Raw genomic sequence first — 15,855 nt, forward strand, 5'->3', positions numbered from 1 at the left:
TCCATCGTATCATAGCAACAGAGCTGACTAATATAGAGAGAGAATTGGAGAGAGAGTACACACATACAGTGCAGAAGGACATTACACGGAAATGGTGATAACTATCTTTATATGTGCATAGAATAATGTCTCTTTTTGTAAAAACAAATGAGTTAAGTGGTACAGATTGGTAAGATAGACATTATAGACTAATCTACCTATCAAATGATTAAATCAGGCATCATACTCCATTTGAAATAGCCTAACATGAAAAAACACCCCAAGCAGCCTTCCCTTACTCTGCAAATGATGTCAGCTCAGCACTAAAAAGTCAACTCACTCTGTATCATAAAAGCAAGACCAAAATCTATATCCGTGCCAATCCTACAATGACCACCTCTGAGGCTTTACAAAAGGATACATACAGTAGATGTCAGTTATACTCAAACAACACCATGATGTATATTGATAGGTAGGAGGTAACTAAAGTTGTATCAAATAACAAAAAAAGACAGGTGCAGTTTCTGTTTCTGACACCAGAGGGCTCTATAAGCATTCCTTTAAGCAATAAGGCCAGAAAAGGTGTGGTATGTGGCCAATATACCACTGCTAAGGGCTGTTCTTTAAGCACGACACAACGAGGAGTGCCTGGACACAACACTTAGCCGTGGTATATTGGCTATATACAACAAACCCCCCGATGTGCCTTATTGTTATTATATTATTTTAGGGCTCCCGAGTGGCGCAGGGGTCTAAGGCATTACATCTCAGTGCTAGAGGTGTCACTACAGACCCTGGTTTGTGATTTGGAGTCCTATAGGGCGGCACACAATTGGCCCAGCATCATCTGGGTTAGGCCGGGGTAGGCCATCATTGTAAATAAGAATTTGTTCTTAACCGACTTGCCTAGTGAAATAAATAAAAATATATAAACTGGTCACCAACATAATAAGAGCAGTAAAAATAAATGTTTTGTCATACCCATGGTATATGGTCTGATATATCACAGCTGTCAGCCAATCAGCATTCAGGGCTTGAACCACCCGGTTTCTAATTAGAGATAATCATGGTGTTGGCTGCTGATGGCAGTCTGATTAGGATCAAGATGTTAATACAGTCTTTTGAGGCCTAAAACAACAGCTAAAACTTGACAGTTTTTTAAATTGTCACTGCTTCAGACTTTTTAAATTGTTTTAAATCTACACACTCAACACAACAGTCAGGAGTCAAGACACACTCTAATGTTTAAGCTCTATCACTTTGAATGACAACAACCAGTCCAAACACAGAAGCTGGCATGGGGGTGTACCTTTCCTCTGCCGACACCTCCTTCAATTGCTGGTGGGGTTTGATGCCACACATGTCCCGGATGCTGACAGCATAGATCTTAGTGGTGTAGTCAATGCTCTTCTCCCTCGCCACATCACTGTCATACCCTACAGACACGCCCACAGGAATAGACTCAACCAATTAGAGCAGTTTGTGAAAAGTAGGATTTGATCAAGATCGCTTTGTATGTGTTTGTTGAGAATGTTGTATTAGAGTTGTACTGTATGAATCAGTAGTCTAAAGGCTGGCGTTTACCTCCGTCCTCCTCAATGTCATCGTCTGACTCCTCACTGTCCACAGGGTTCTCCCTGTGACCCTCTCCGGTTCTCTCCAGGGCCCAGATCATCAGCGCTGTGTCAGCTCCGCCGAGCGTCAGTAGCATGGCATCATCTTGTCCCCATCGAACATTGGTTACATGGGCACTGTGACCCATGTACTTCTTGAAGCGGGCATACTGACCCTGAGGAGGGAGCAGACAGAGCACACGAAAAAACAAGAGACAACATTGGACTTGAATTAACAACAGAGTCATGTACCAGCGTTGGGGTCAATTCCATTTCAGTTCAAGAGAGTAAAATTGAATTGACATCTAGTGCCTGTCTCACCCTGGCTGGATAGCTGAAGAGCTTGAGGAAGCCAAAGTCATCTCCCGTAGCAAGCAGCTTCTTGTCTTTGGTGAGCGAGGCAGCGTTGACGTCTGTGATGTCACTGTGGGTGGGCCAGATCCCCTCACAGGTGGGGCCCAGAACACACGTCCAGGTAGCCCACTCCATCTTCTCTATCTGACAGGCGGAAACATGAATGCACACACACACACACACACACCGTGTTTAACACTGCCTCATGCTTTTATGGGGTGTCCATTAATATTTGATGTCTAGCTGGGAAAAATTACAAGAAAATTGCAATCTCAGTTGGGTCTCTTACCTCAGCATTTCGTATGGTTTGTCTCTTCCCTCTTGGGGCTTCAAAGAATAATTGCTCTTTGGCACCTGAATTTACTTGCAGCAATTTACCTATAGAAAAAATAACAATCTCAGAATCAAAAGACAAAATAGAACTTGTATCGACAGAGTACTAATAGGAATCCATGCTCTGCTCCCAATTACACCATAAACTCACCACGAGAGTCCCAGTCTATATGAGTGATATAGCTGGAAGCTCCTTTGCAGATTCCCACCCTCTTGCTGGACAGCACATTGTAAATATCCACAAAGTTATCATGAGAGGCCACAGCGAGGTATTTACCAGCATCTAAGGAGGAAGCCATAGAACAAATAATTAATACCTCAGCCAGGTGGGCGAAAATGCTAATCTGTGAAACCTCACTTCATATTTTAGGAAAGGTTTAACTCAAATGAACATTACTAAAAAAATACCTATGCATATTAGCAGTGTTATGAAATACAGACAACAATGAATGGACATTTTAATGATAAGTCAGTTGTCAAAGGTCAAAGGTTACCTTGTGAAAACCTGACGTCAGAGATGGACTCCTTCCTGTGATGGAAGGACACCAGGTCCTCCAGGGTGTCAGAGTTCACCACCAGAAAACTACCATCATTGAGGCCCACCGCTAAGGCTTTCCCATCAGGGGAGAAGGCACAGCATCTTCCACCTGATACACACACACACAACGCACACACACTTATACACTTCCAAAATGGAGATACAGACATAGACTGACAGACACAGAAACAGAAGGTGACACTGGAGTGCCTTATGTTTGTTGATGATCATGGGAATTAATGACTCGCTTAATGACTCATTAGTTGATGAAGATAAACATTCAGCAGTACCTTTTTTAAGTTTGCGAACGGCCACCATGCGGTGGTTGGTGGAGAGCTCCCATATCCTCAGGGTTTTGTCGTCACTCACTGTGGCACATATGGGGAGCAGGGGGTGAGCAGCAAGACCCCACACCTCGCCTTCCATGTGACCCTGTAACCATAGCAACAGACAGACACACACACACAGCTGTCAGTCAGTCAGTTGACACGCCCTGACCTACACCTAATCTATTTGACACACCTGTCACCCACAAAATCCCTTGCCATTTTTCTCAGGACAATACATTGTGCTCATATTGAAGTGGGGTTTGAGTGTGAGACGGTACTTTTGAGACAAAACAAAAGCCCAATCGATCGCATCTCAGATAGCTGCAGTCATTCTACCCAACAACACATCCATACTGATCCTTCAAAACCCATCCCTATCAGCTCTGTTCACCATGGCAACAGAGCACAGGTACCTGACCGCTAGGGAGTCTGGAAGGCTCTGACTCTGAGCTTTAAGAGTTGGGCCACACCCATAGGAGGGAACTACCACAGAGATACACTGACAGTCAGAAACACACACACACACACACACACACACACACACACACACACACACACACACACACACACACACACACACACACACACACACACACACACACACACACACACACACACACACTACAGTAACTGTCATCTACAATGCAGCACTACAGAGCAGGGATGGGAAGTTCAGCTCTTTTCGTCTTGTTCAGTCAAAAGAACAACTCTTTTGACTCATTTTGTTCATTTGAGTCAGTAATGCCCAGAGCACGCAGGACCCCCTACCTGCAAATGATGAGCTGAAAACTCGAAAGAGTCATGATTCTACAAGCTGTCATTTGTGATTGAGACTTGTAAAAGTATGCTTTAAACAATGTACATGTGTTGATTGCTAGGCATACAAACAAAATCATTTCTTGATACATTTGAAACGAGGTCTAGTTGTGGCCGCTACTGGACTAGACTGTGAACGAGATCTTGGCAGAATGCATTGCTTGACTGCCGTGAGGGTGATAAGCAGAATATCGTTTGCGAACTGCAGCACCCAAGCAGCCCCCAGGCAGCACCCCAAATTATTTGTTCTTGAGTTGGAGTTTGTTGAGCAGATGCTGTATGTATGTTTTGGATCTATGAAACTGTGTCCATCATAACATTTAATAATCAATTGATTGCATTCATTATAGCACAATGTGATCAATTAACAGTTCTAAACTTGTCTTTTTCTCAAATCTTATTGGTCACATGCTTCGTAAACAGGTGTAGACTAATAGTGAAATGCTTACTTACAGGCCCTTCACAACAATGCAGACAGACAGAAAATAGAGAAACAATTGAAAAGTAAAACACGTCATAATAAAAGCGCCAGCATTGGTTTGAGGTGGGGAATAGACAGCTATGAAAAATACAGATGAAAACTCTCTTGGTAAATAGTGTGGCCTACAACTTACCATGAGCAGAACCTCAAGACGTCCTTAATAATGAGAGATTGTGCACCAGCTGTCGTTAACCGACCCCCCCCCCCCCCCCCCCCCCCCCCCAACCTTACCCAACGCTAAAGTCATGACGATGCATAGAAAAACCAGCTAGATGTATATTACCCATGTTCTTATTATCCATGTTCAGCCACAAAACATAGGATATTACTTTTCTTCAGGTCCCGTTGATAGGCTAGTCTTGAACGGAGCTCGTCCAGTTTGTTCACCAGTGATTGTACGTTCGCCAATAGAACGAAGGTGTCACGCCCTGATCTGTTTCACCTGTTCTTGTGATTGTCTCCAACCCCTCCAAGTGTCACTTATTTTCCCCAGTGTATTTATCCCTGTGTTTCCTGTCTCTCTGTGCCAGTTCGTCTTGTATGTTTTCAAGTCAACCAGAGTGTTTTCCCGTGCTCCTGTTTTCTATTCTCTTTTTCTAGTCTTCCCGGTTTTGACCCTTGCCTGTTTTTCTGGACTCCGTACCGGCCTCCCTGACCCTTCTGCCTGCCCTGACATCGAGCCTGTCTGCCACTCTTTACCTCTTGGACTCAGAATCTGGTTTTGACCTTTTGCCTGTCCACAACCATTCTCTTGCCTACTCCTTTTGGATATTAATAAACAGCAAAGACTCTAAACATCTGCCTCTTGTGTCTGCATCTGGGTCTCTTATCTTATGTGCCCTTATAGTACGAACTGGCCATGACAGACCCAGCAGACTTGGACCAGCTCCGCCACGCTGTCTCCCTGCAGGGAGCCACCATTGGGAGACATGAGAAGCTGTTACAGGACCTTCTGGAAGGGCTCTGTTCCTTGACGGAACGCCACGACCAAGGGTTTAAGGATATTATGGAGCAAATCAGGGAGTTAGCTCAGAGGCTGCCTGCCACCTCTAAGAAATCCCAACCACCCAGTATTTTTTTCCCCTATTAGTGGTGAGCTTGTACAGCCTACCCCGGCTCCCCGAGAACCCCGCCTGCCTGACCCTTCTGCCTGCCCTGACATCGAGCCTGTCTGCCACTCTTTACCTCTTTGACTCAGAATCTGGTTTTGACCTTTTGCCTGTCCACGACCATTGTCTTGCCTACTCCTTTTAGATATTAATAAACAAAGACTCTAACCATCTGTCTCCTTTGTCTGCACCTGTGTCTGGCCTTGTGCCCTTATAGGAGGGTAGAGGCAGATATTTATTCGCCTCTCTTACACCGTCTTTTCCGTTTCCGAGTCTCTGGGATTAGGGCCTGGTCCAAAGTTAGTGATCACTGCTCTGATGTCCAGAAGTGTTTTTCGGTCATAGGAAACAATAGCGGAAACATTATGCACAAAACAATGTAAGATCAGTGCAAAAAACACAAATGGTCAGGAGCCAGTAAAACAGCAGGTATCCATTGCAGCACCATTCTTGGGTTGTTGGTTGGAGCAGGTCTCCTGAGCCACTGAGCCGGAGGACTGCGTATTAACCCTGCTGTAGAATTAATTGCGGCCAGCAAGTCAAACGAACGACTAAAACGAATGAGTCCCTCAGAAAAACGAATCATGACTCTCAAGTCAGTAAAACTAATTGTTCGCAAACTGCACATTACTACTACAGAGGCCATACACAAGCCTTGTGCACACAGGCGAGGAAAGAAACGTGACAGGTTTGACAATAATAAGGAAGAAGGTATTGAGATATTAAGCTATGAACTATTCCTCAACTGGGCTGGATAATCCAGAGGGGGAACACAGAGCTTTTCGGAACCAGCCAAGCGGCAAACTGTTAAAGCCTGCCTCAGATATGCAAAGATATATTTCCGACTGCATTCCCTGAGTGGTGAACACAGGAAATAGGGAAGAAGCCAACAAATCCAGAAGCCTGAGTAGGTGGAGAACAGACAACACTTGAGGGCTGCTGTTTTACTGCAGGATGCTGCTGTAAAATGTCTCTAACCCGAATTGGGAAAACCAAGTAGAATAAGTAAAACACACCACCCTAGGTGTTTCAGCTGTACGCACACACGCAGTCACAGGCACACAGACACACACACAAACAAACCCACTACCTGGACCAGCAAGGTCATGGGTCCACTCTTGTCGATTTCAAGTATTTCTCCGTTCTTGGTTCCCACCAGGATGTGTCCGTGTCCCAGAGTTATGGCACGGATGGAGGGGTTGTCCTCCAGGAGTAGCCCTGGGGGACACACACAAATAGCACTGTAAAGACTTACAGTGCTAAATCCTCCCAGATCGATAGCAGCAGATCCATGTGAAATATAACTGCAATTCCACATGAGGCCAAGAGATGGCAACACTAAATGTAGGAGGCAAAAGTGGTCAATGATGGTTACAGTATCTATTGAATGTTTATGGTCAAATTTCAAACACATTATGCTTCCTGATAGAGATATGTGCTTTACATGGTCAGTGTGAGCTTCAAGAGAGAACTACAGCACTTCTCAGACAGTGTTTCTGAATCTGTCATAGACTCTTTCAGTTACTGTAGGGCAGAGAGTGTTATCCTACCTTTAGATCCCGGGGAGAGAGCTGCTCTCTTGATGGCGTAGGTCTTTAGGCACCTCTCAAACATGTCGTCCCACAACTCCACCACTCCGTCCTTCCCACCTGTCACAAAGCCCTGGAGGGAACAACAGCAGAGGGACGTCACCCAGTGTACTCCAACTCTGACAATCACACTGAGGAAAACTTTCAGTGATGAAGGCCGGATGAGATAGGGGCTCTGACCTACACTAATCTTCTGCCTGACATCTTCTCAAGAGGTCTGTCTGAAATGCTGAAGTATGCTAGGGGGTCAGCTTGTCTTGAAACTGAGAATGTAGTGTTGGATGATGAAGTGCATGAGGAAAGTATGGATGGAAGACAAATGAAAAATACTGTCTTTCGCTGACATCTTTCCCAACACACAGAATCAGCAGGGAATTACAATTACTATTCTATTAGCAGGCAGGGCCTGTCAAGGATTTGAAGCAGCAGCAACAACAACAACACATCAGGAATTCAGTGGAGGTCTCTACCAGGAATGGCCTCCCACATCCTCCTTAAGGCTACTTCTCTGATGAAAGTTTTCGGGGAAAGCATCACATATATAGTACCAGTCAAAGGTTTGGACACACCTACTCATTCAAGGGCTTTTCTTTATTTTTACAATTTTCTTCATTGTAGAATAATAGTGAAGACATCAAAACTATGCAATAACACATATGGAATCAAGTAGTAACCAAAAAAGTGTTAAACAAATCAAAACATATTTTATATTGTATATTCTTCAAATTAGCCACCATTTGCCTTGATGACAGCTTTGCACACTCTTGGTATTCTCTCAACCAGCTTCACAAGGAATGCTTTTCCTACAGTCTTGAAGAAGTTTCAACATATGCTGAGCACTTGTTGGCTGGAAAAGCAGCCAACAAAAAAATGTGCCAAGGGAAGCCAGCTTGGATTTTGGCATCACTCCTATAACTAAATCCCATTGGGAGAATACATCATTGACAGAAAAAATTGAATTGTTGCATATCTTTGTGTTGTTGTCCTCCGGTGCCTTGCTAGCTAAAATCATCCCTTTCCTAAATTAGATGGAGATAGAGATTTGGACTTGTGATTTTACTTAATTCTCCATACTGGTCAATGATTATAACAGCGATTCTGATCCAACCATTAATTCATACATTGTTGTGCCTCTGGCCTGAGAGGATGGAAGTTCAATATGTAGCTAGATGTAGAAGACTGACGTTAACTAGCTAACACTGACCATGAATGGAAGTTAGGCTAGCGAGCAAGCATTTTAGCCAGGTAGCCTTGGACAACAAAAAATAACTGTACTGTATGACAGAGTGATAAACTGTTTCGTCAACATGAAAGAGAGGAGGATGGCATTGGCGTTTCTCTACAAGTAGGGTGAGTCAACATGTTTTTCTACATGCATGAACGAGCGTGCACACACACATACACACAGAAATTAGAACCATGGACAGCCACATGATATTTAGCTTACGTTGGTTGGACTAAATTGTTTTTTGTATCTTTAAGTTGTCCCTGTATTAGACTAAGCAGAGGTGATTTGATGATGTTGAAATGTTGAAGTTGAAATGGTGCTGGCATAGTGAAGGCAGCTTCTGTTGTCTTTGTGATCAATCAGCCTTTGATATTATTGACCATTACCTGTTGTTGAAAAAACACATGTGTTATGGCTTTTCAACCTCTGCCACATCGTGGATTCAGAGCTATCTATCTAATAGAACTCAAAGGGTTTTCTTTAATGGAAGCTTCTCTAATATCAAACATGTAAAGTGTGGTGTACCGCAGGGCAGCTCTCTAGGCATTCTACTTTTTTCTATTTTTACCAATGACCTGCCACTGGCCTTAAACAAAGCATGTGTGTTCATGTTTGCTGATGATTCAACCATATACGCATCAGCAACCTCAACTAATGAAGTCACTGAAACCCTTAACAAAGAGTTTAGGTCTGTTTTGGAATGGGTGGCCAGTAATAAACTGGTCCTGAACATCTCTAAAACTAAGAGCTTTGTATTTGGTACAAATAATTCCCTAAGTTCTAGACCTCAGCTGAATCTGGTAATGAATGGTGTGGCTGTTGAACAAGTTGAGAAGACTAAATTACTTGGCGTTACCTTAGATTGTAAACTGTCATGGTCAAAACATATAGATTCAATGGTTGTAAAGACGGGGAGAGGTCTGTCCGTCATAAAGAGATGCTATGCTTTTTTGACACCACACTCCAAAAAAACAGGTTAAGCTGTGGCTGGCCCAAACAGAGCAGCACGTCTTGCTCTTCATTGTAGTCAGAGGGCTGAGGTAAATACTATAAATACTATGCAGGCCAGTCTCTCTTGGTCAAACAGATGGTTTGCAGGAGTTTAATGCCATTCCATTTTCTCCATTCCGGTCACTATTATGAGCCTTTCTCCCCTCAGCAGCCTCCACTGAGGCCCCTCCACCACTGTTACAGTTTGAAAGGACTCAATATTTGGACAAAAATTTGACCAATTTAACTAAGGCTGAGAATGTCAATACAATAAAACTAGCAAGGGCAATGATCACAAGTCAGTCATGCTCATAACGTTGCTAATAGGTCAGTGTATCTATTTATGTAGCTATTTCTTTAGCAAGCTAAAAGCACAGAGCCTACCGTTAGCTAGCTAGCTGCTGGGAGGATGTCAAGTCATTGGAGGAGTGGGTGAGTGATCAACTTTTACCCTCACTGTTTTTCGGTGGCTACAGCTAGAGATGCAGGTGTCATTTGGTTAGCTAGCAAGGAATGAGAATCGTTTTGCTAGCTAGATAGCTATACTGAACTGTCTGTCTCTATGACATTTACAATATTGTATCAATATTCAAATTCGATCTCCAGCTGTCCCATAGTAATGAACTATGTGTGGTAGTCGGGATGAGACAGACGGGCAGGCAGTTTTTTCCAGCCAGTCGAAATCATGAATCTGCATAATTTTTATGGATATATACAAAGAACTATCAATAGAAAACAGGTAAAACGGAACAAAGTGCAGCTGGTTTGCAGTCTTTTCAGCTTCAGTTTGAAGTTGTGTTGTTGGCTAGCTCCTCTGAATAACAGTGTCCTGACGAGAGAGCACATTTTCTACACCAGGCGAAATTGCACATTATTAGCTCAATGTAGTGGATCTATCCAAATAAATGTCACTAGAAAACAGCAAATGCAAATGCTGACTTGACTGTAAGTTGGCCATAGTTGGCTCACTAGCAAGCAAGGGATAAGAACATTACCAGCCAGTATGGCTATGGAACATTTAGAACGAACGACTGGCTGGCGTCCATAGATATAGAACAAAAAGACTGAACGACTGGGTTGCATCTCTGTCAACCGAACCGATTGAACGAACGACCAGCCGGCTTTGCTAGCAACCCTAGATTTGTGTCGGGACTGTATCTTGTAGAAGGATGAAATAGTATATATAAATTCATCAAAATAAAGTTTTTAATGAAAATATGTCAATCATTATTTGAATATGTTGGTAACTTATATTTAAGTGATAATGCCCTTGAAGCCAGTGTCTGGAGGATATATTGGCATGTTAGGCCAGAGGGCCGGCAAACCCGTGCCAATATATCCTCAAAACACCGGCTTCGAGGGCATTATCACTATTATTGAAATGTGAGATAATGTCTAGCTGCTTTTTATAGTGGAGATCAAGTTTATAAATTGCCTGGCTGGGCTGATGAGACAGTGGATTGCGCAGTCAGATAGGAACAGAGTAAATAGGCATTTTAACGTCATAGATTTAGCCGGTGGTAACTTGTGGAATAGGCACCGGCTGAAATATTTACACTAAGTGGGTGTTGGGAAGCCACTGAGTACAATATAGAGCCATTCCCAATTGTCATTGGTCAAAATAACCATGCATTAAGATGATGATCTTATTATTATATTATGATTATTGAGATCATGATTATAAGATGAGCGGAAACTAGTTGACCAACAGTTCGTTGATAGCAGACAGGGCTGATATCCAGTACAGAACCTTGTCCAGGGAGTACATGGCGAACACAGGTCCGTCGTGGGCCTTGATGGTCTTCAGCAGCATGGGTTCCTTCCAGACATATATGTCCCCTGTGGCGGCTCCAGAGAATACCAGCTCGTCTGTCCGACCATAACACACGGACATCATCGTCTCCAGCTTCCCCAGGCTCCCAAAGATGCCTCGCTTGAACATAAGGCCCCCACCTTCAGAGACAGCACACCGTTAGAAACTCAGGCATACATTAATTGATTTCAATAAACATACCATGCCTGACAAGCTAAATAGTTGTTCATAAGAAGAATTACAGGGCGGATCACTATCCTGTGTAAAAACACCTATGGAACTATATTTTTCTTAAGGGTAGCTTTAGTGTAGCTGATTTTTTTCTAGTGTGAAGTAATTGGTAGCTTGGTAAACTATATTTTCAGAGTAGCTTCCCCAACACTGCTGATGGTATGAGAGAGACAGCCAGGAAGAACAGGAGGGCACACCTGTATGCTGCCAGAACTTGATGTGTTTGATTCCCACTGTGACCAGCTTGTCCATGAGGATAGGATTACACTTCACCACAAACAGCTTGTCTTTGTGTCCCCTGGGAATAACAGAGACATAATATCCACTTCACATTCTGTCAGCTCAAATACATGGAGCTCTAAGTTTTTCCTGGAGATGTAATGTGGTCAGGAAAAAACTCCTAACTGATTCTACAAATGTGTTAGCATTAAGACAACAAACCTGAGTCCAAGTAGAATTTGATTTCTTTCAAATACTTTGAGCACTTGATTGAGCCTGCCTGGATTGTCAGACTTTTAGGACTATACCATAAGTTCCATTGTGCCAGGTAAGCTCAATTCAAGCGCAGCTAAAGTATTTGAAAGAAAAAATTACAATTTGAACCCAGCTTAGCTGAACTATTCTATAAAACCCTGTTTTTGTAATAACTCTAAATGTCTAAATGCACACCCCCACTGATCACACAATTAGTAGCAATCAGCCGGTGTGAAAAAGCTTTTAGTACCTTGCGGTGGCCAGCTTCTCCCCCTTCCTCCAATCCCACACGATGATAGAGTGGTGTTCATCAATGCCCACTGAGACCAGGCTCTTCCCATCCACTGCACAGAAACAACAAGCTACTCTTAGTTTGACATCTTAACAGACATAGGGACAGAACACCCATGGACAACACATTTACAAAATATGAAAAATTATGAAAAATTAAGAAGCATTATGGGCTTTGATCATTCAATAGGCTGGTATTGATATTACATTCTGATAATGACATAAGTTACATGCCCAGGAAAATACATAGCCATACCAGAGAAATCAAGGGCACAAACGCCTTTCTGGTGAAAGCCCTTGAGCAGGGAGAAGCACTTCAGGGTTTGGATGTCCCACACATGGATGGCTGGGTCCCTGCCAACCTGGATTCATTCACGAAGAGGTGATTAAGATCAGTGTGTGTGTGTGTGTGTGTGTGTGTGTGTGTGTGTGTGTGTGTGTGAGTGAGTGAGTGAGTGAGTGAGAGAGAGAGAGAGAGAGAGAGAGAGAGAGAGAGAGAGATTTTACATGTGTACCTGTCCAGTGGCTGCATAGTCTTTGAGTGGGTGTACAGTCAGGCTGATGATGTCATCATCGTGGCCCAGGTAAAACCTCTGACTGTGTTGCTCTCTGTTGTAGACCACGCCCACCGCTGCCACATGGTACACCACCTCCCCCGCCTGGGTGTAGAACAGGTTGTTCCTGCAGTCGTAGCCGCGGTACCTACACACACACACACACACACACACACACACACACACACACACACACACACACACACACACACACACACACACACACACAAATAGGTCACACCAATAAACATAATTCTACTATATTAAGGGGAGTGAAAGCCACTTACAGTGCATTCGGAAAAGTATTTAGAACCCTTCCCCTTTACCACCTTTCTTACGTTACAGCCTTATTCTAAAATGTATTAAATAAATGTTTTTCCTCATCAATCTACACACAAAACCCCATAATGACAAACTGAAAACAGATTTTTTTAAATAAAAAATGACAAACTGAAATACCTTATTCACATAAATATTCAGACTATGATATGAGACTCGAAATTGAGCTCAGGTGCATCCTGTTTCCATTGATCATCTTTGAGATGTTTCTGAAACTTGATTGGAGTCCACCTGTGGTAAATTCAATTGGTATGACATGATTTGGAAAGTCACACACCTGTCTATATAAGGTCTTACAGCTAACAGTGCAACAACCAAGCTACTGTTTTAGTTCGAAAGGAATTGTCCGTAGACCTCTGAGACAGGATTGTGTCGAGGCACAGATCTGGGGAAGGGTACCAAAACATTTCTGCAGCATTGAAGGTACCCAAGAACACAGTGGCCTCCATCATTCTTAAATGGAAGACGTTTGTAACCACCAAGACTAGAGTTGGCCGCAGGGCCAAACTGAGCAATCAGGGGAGAAGGGCCTTGGTCAGGGAGGTGACCAAGAACCCGATGGTCACTCTCACAGAGCTCCAGAGTTCCTCTGTGGAGATGGGAGAACCTTCCAGAAGGACAACCATCTCTGCAGCACTCCAGCAATCAGGCCTTTATAGTAGAGTGGCCAGACAGAAGCCACTCCTCAGTAAATGTCACATGACAGCCCGCTTAGTGTTTGCCAAAAGGCACCTAAAGGACTCTCAGACCATGAGAAACAAGATTCTCTGGTCTGATGAAACCAAAATTTAACTCTTTGGCCTGAATGCCAAGCGTCACGTCTGGAGGAAACATGACACCAACCCTACGGTGAAGCATGGTGTTGGCAGCATCATGCTGTGGGGATGTTTTTCAGCAGCAGAGACTGGAAAACTAGTCAGGATAGAGGAAAAGATGAACGGAGCAAAGTACAGAGAGATACTTGATGAAAACGTGCTCCAGAGCGCTCCGCACCTCAGACTGGGGCAAAAGTTCACCTTCCAACAGCACATCCCTAGCCGCGTCCTCAGATCATGCACAGACCAGCTGGCTGGTGTGTTTATGGACATATTCAATCTCTCCCTATCCCAGTCTGCTGTCCCCACATGCTTCAAGATGGCCACCATTGTTCCTGTACCCAAGAAGGCAAAGGTAACTGAACTGAATGACTATCGCCCAGTAGCACTCACTTCTGTCATCATGAAGTGCTACCCTAGCCCCACTGCAATTTGCATACCGCCCCAATAGGTCCACAGACGATGCAATCGCCATCCCACTGCACACTGCCCTAACCCATCTGGACAAGAGGAATATCTATGTAAGCATGCTGTTCATTCACTACAGCTCAGCATTCATTTAAGCTTGAGGCCCTGGGTCTCAACCCCGCCCCGTGCGATTGGGTCCTGGACTTCCTGACGGGCCGCCCCCAGGTGGTGAAGGTAGGATAAAACATCTACACTTCGCTGATCCTCAAAATAGGGCCCCGCCTGTACTCCCTGTTCACCCATGACTGCGTGGCCATGCATGCCTCCAACTCGATCAACAAGTTTGCAGACAACACAACAGTAGTAGGCTTGATCACCATCAACGACAAGACAGCCTATAGGCAGGAGGTGAGGGCACTCAGAGTGTGGTGTCAGGAAAACAACCTCTCACTCGCCAAAAAGATCATCAAGGACAACATCCACCCGAGCCACTGCCTGTTCATCCTGCTACCATACAGAAGGCGAGGTCAGTGCATCAAAACTGGTACAGAGAGACTGAAAAATAGCTTCTATCTCAAAGCCATCAAACTGTTAAACAGCCATCACTAACACAGTGAGGCTGCTGCCTACATATAGACTTGAAATCATTGGCCACTCTAACAAATGTACTTTATTTATGCCACTTTAATAATGATGTAATAAGATATGTATATCTTGCACTACTCTTCACAGATGTATATACTGTATTTTATATTTATATGTACATATTCTTATTCCATCCCTTTACTTAGATTTGTGTGTATTAGGTATTTGTTGTGGAATTGTTTGATTACTTGTTAGATATTTCTACACTGTCGGAACTAGAAGCACAAGCATTTCGCTACACTCGCAATAACATCTGCTAACCATGTGTATGTGACCATTACAATTTGATTGGATTTGATTTGAAGCACACAGCCAAGACAATGTAGGAATGGCTTCGGGACAACTCTTTGAATGTCCTTAAGTGGCCCAGCCAGAGCCCAGATCTGAACCTGATCGAAGATCTCTGAAGACCTGAAAATAGTGGTGCAGCAACGCTCCCCATCCAACCTGACAGAGTTTGAGAGGATCTGCAGAGAAGAATGGGACAGACTCTCCGAATAAAGGTGTGCCAAGTTTGTAGCGTCATACCTAAGAAGACTTAAGGCTGTAATCACTACCAAAGGTGCTTCAACAAAGTACTGAGTAGAGGGTCTGAATACTTTTGTAAATGTGATATTTCAGTTTTTTTTTATAGATTTGCAAAAATGTCTAAAAACATGTTTTTGCTTTGTCATTATGTGGTATTGTGTGTAGACGTAGTCCATTTTAGAATAAGGCTGTAACGTTACAAAATGTGGAAAAAGTCAAGGGGTCTGAATACTTTCCGGAATGCACTGTATACTGAAACAAAAATGTCAATTAATTCCTTGACTGAGTTGCCAGGGTGTTTCTGTAAAGCTGACTAGGGAAAATGACATATTAAGATAAGACGGCTATTTTTCTGAAACTGGGAAGGTAGGATCCTTATCTAAAAGGTACTCTAAATA

The 15,855-nt window shown here is 43.5% G+C and overlaps 1 protein-coding gene across 2 annotated transcripts in view; it reads right to left on the reverse strand.

Annotated features, from left to right (window-relative positions):
- Window positions 1–15,855, reverse strand: part of LOC110502569 (echinoderm microtubule-associated protein-like 6) — a 100,233-nt gene that overhangs the window by 21,363 nt on the left and 63,015 nt on the right. For both annotated transcript variants that reach the window (XM_021580704.3, XM_021580703.3), the window contains exons 14-27: window positions 12,684–12,870; window positions 12,425–12,530; window positions 12,128–12,221; window positions 11,601–11,701; window positions 11,110–11,312; window positions 7,103–7,214; window positions 6,643–6,770; window positions 3,108–3,249; window positions 2,774–2,926; window positions 2,431–2,562; window positions 2,236–2,324; window positions 1,914–2,090; window positions 1,564–1,768; window positions 1,289–1,415 (exon numbers count right to left, since the gene is read on the reverse strand). In XM_021580704.3, coding sequence (XP_021436379.3) covers window positions 1,289–1,415; window positions 1,564–1,768; window positions 1,914–2,090; window positions 2,236–2,324; window positions 2,431–2,562; window positions 2,774–2,926; window positions 3,108–3,249; window positions 6,643–6,770; window positions 7,103–7,214; window positions 11,110–11,312; window positions 11,601–11,701; window positions 12,128–12,221; window positions 12,425–12,530; window positions 12,684–12,870 — 1,956 coding nt within the window. The remainder of the gene's footprint in view (window positions 1–1,288; window positions 1,416–1,563; window positions 1,769–1,913; window positions 2,091–2,235; window positions 2,325–2,430; window positions 2,563–2,773; window positions 2,927–3,107; window positions 3,250–6,642; window positions 6,771–7,102; window positions 7,215–11,109; window positions 11,313–11,600; window positions 11,702–12,127; window positions 12,222–12,424; window positions 12,531–12,683; window positions 12,871–15,855) is intronic.

Source organism: Oncorhynchus mykiss, chromosome 23, assembly GCF_057628025.1.
Source record: "Oncorhynchus mykiss isolate SJ-2025 chromosome 23, ASM5762802v1, whole genome shotgun sequence".
Taxonomy (NCBI): domain Eukaryota; kingdom Metazoa; phylum Chordata; class Actinopteri; order Salmoniformes; family Salmonidae; genus Oncorhynchus; species Oncorhynchus mykiss.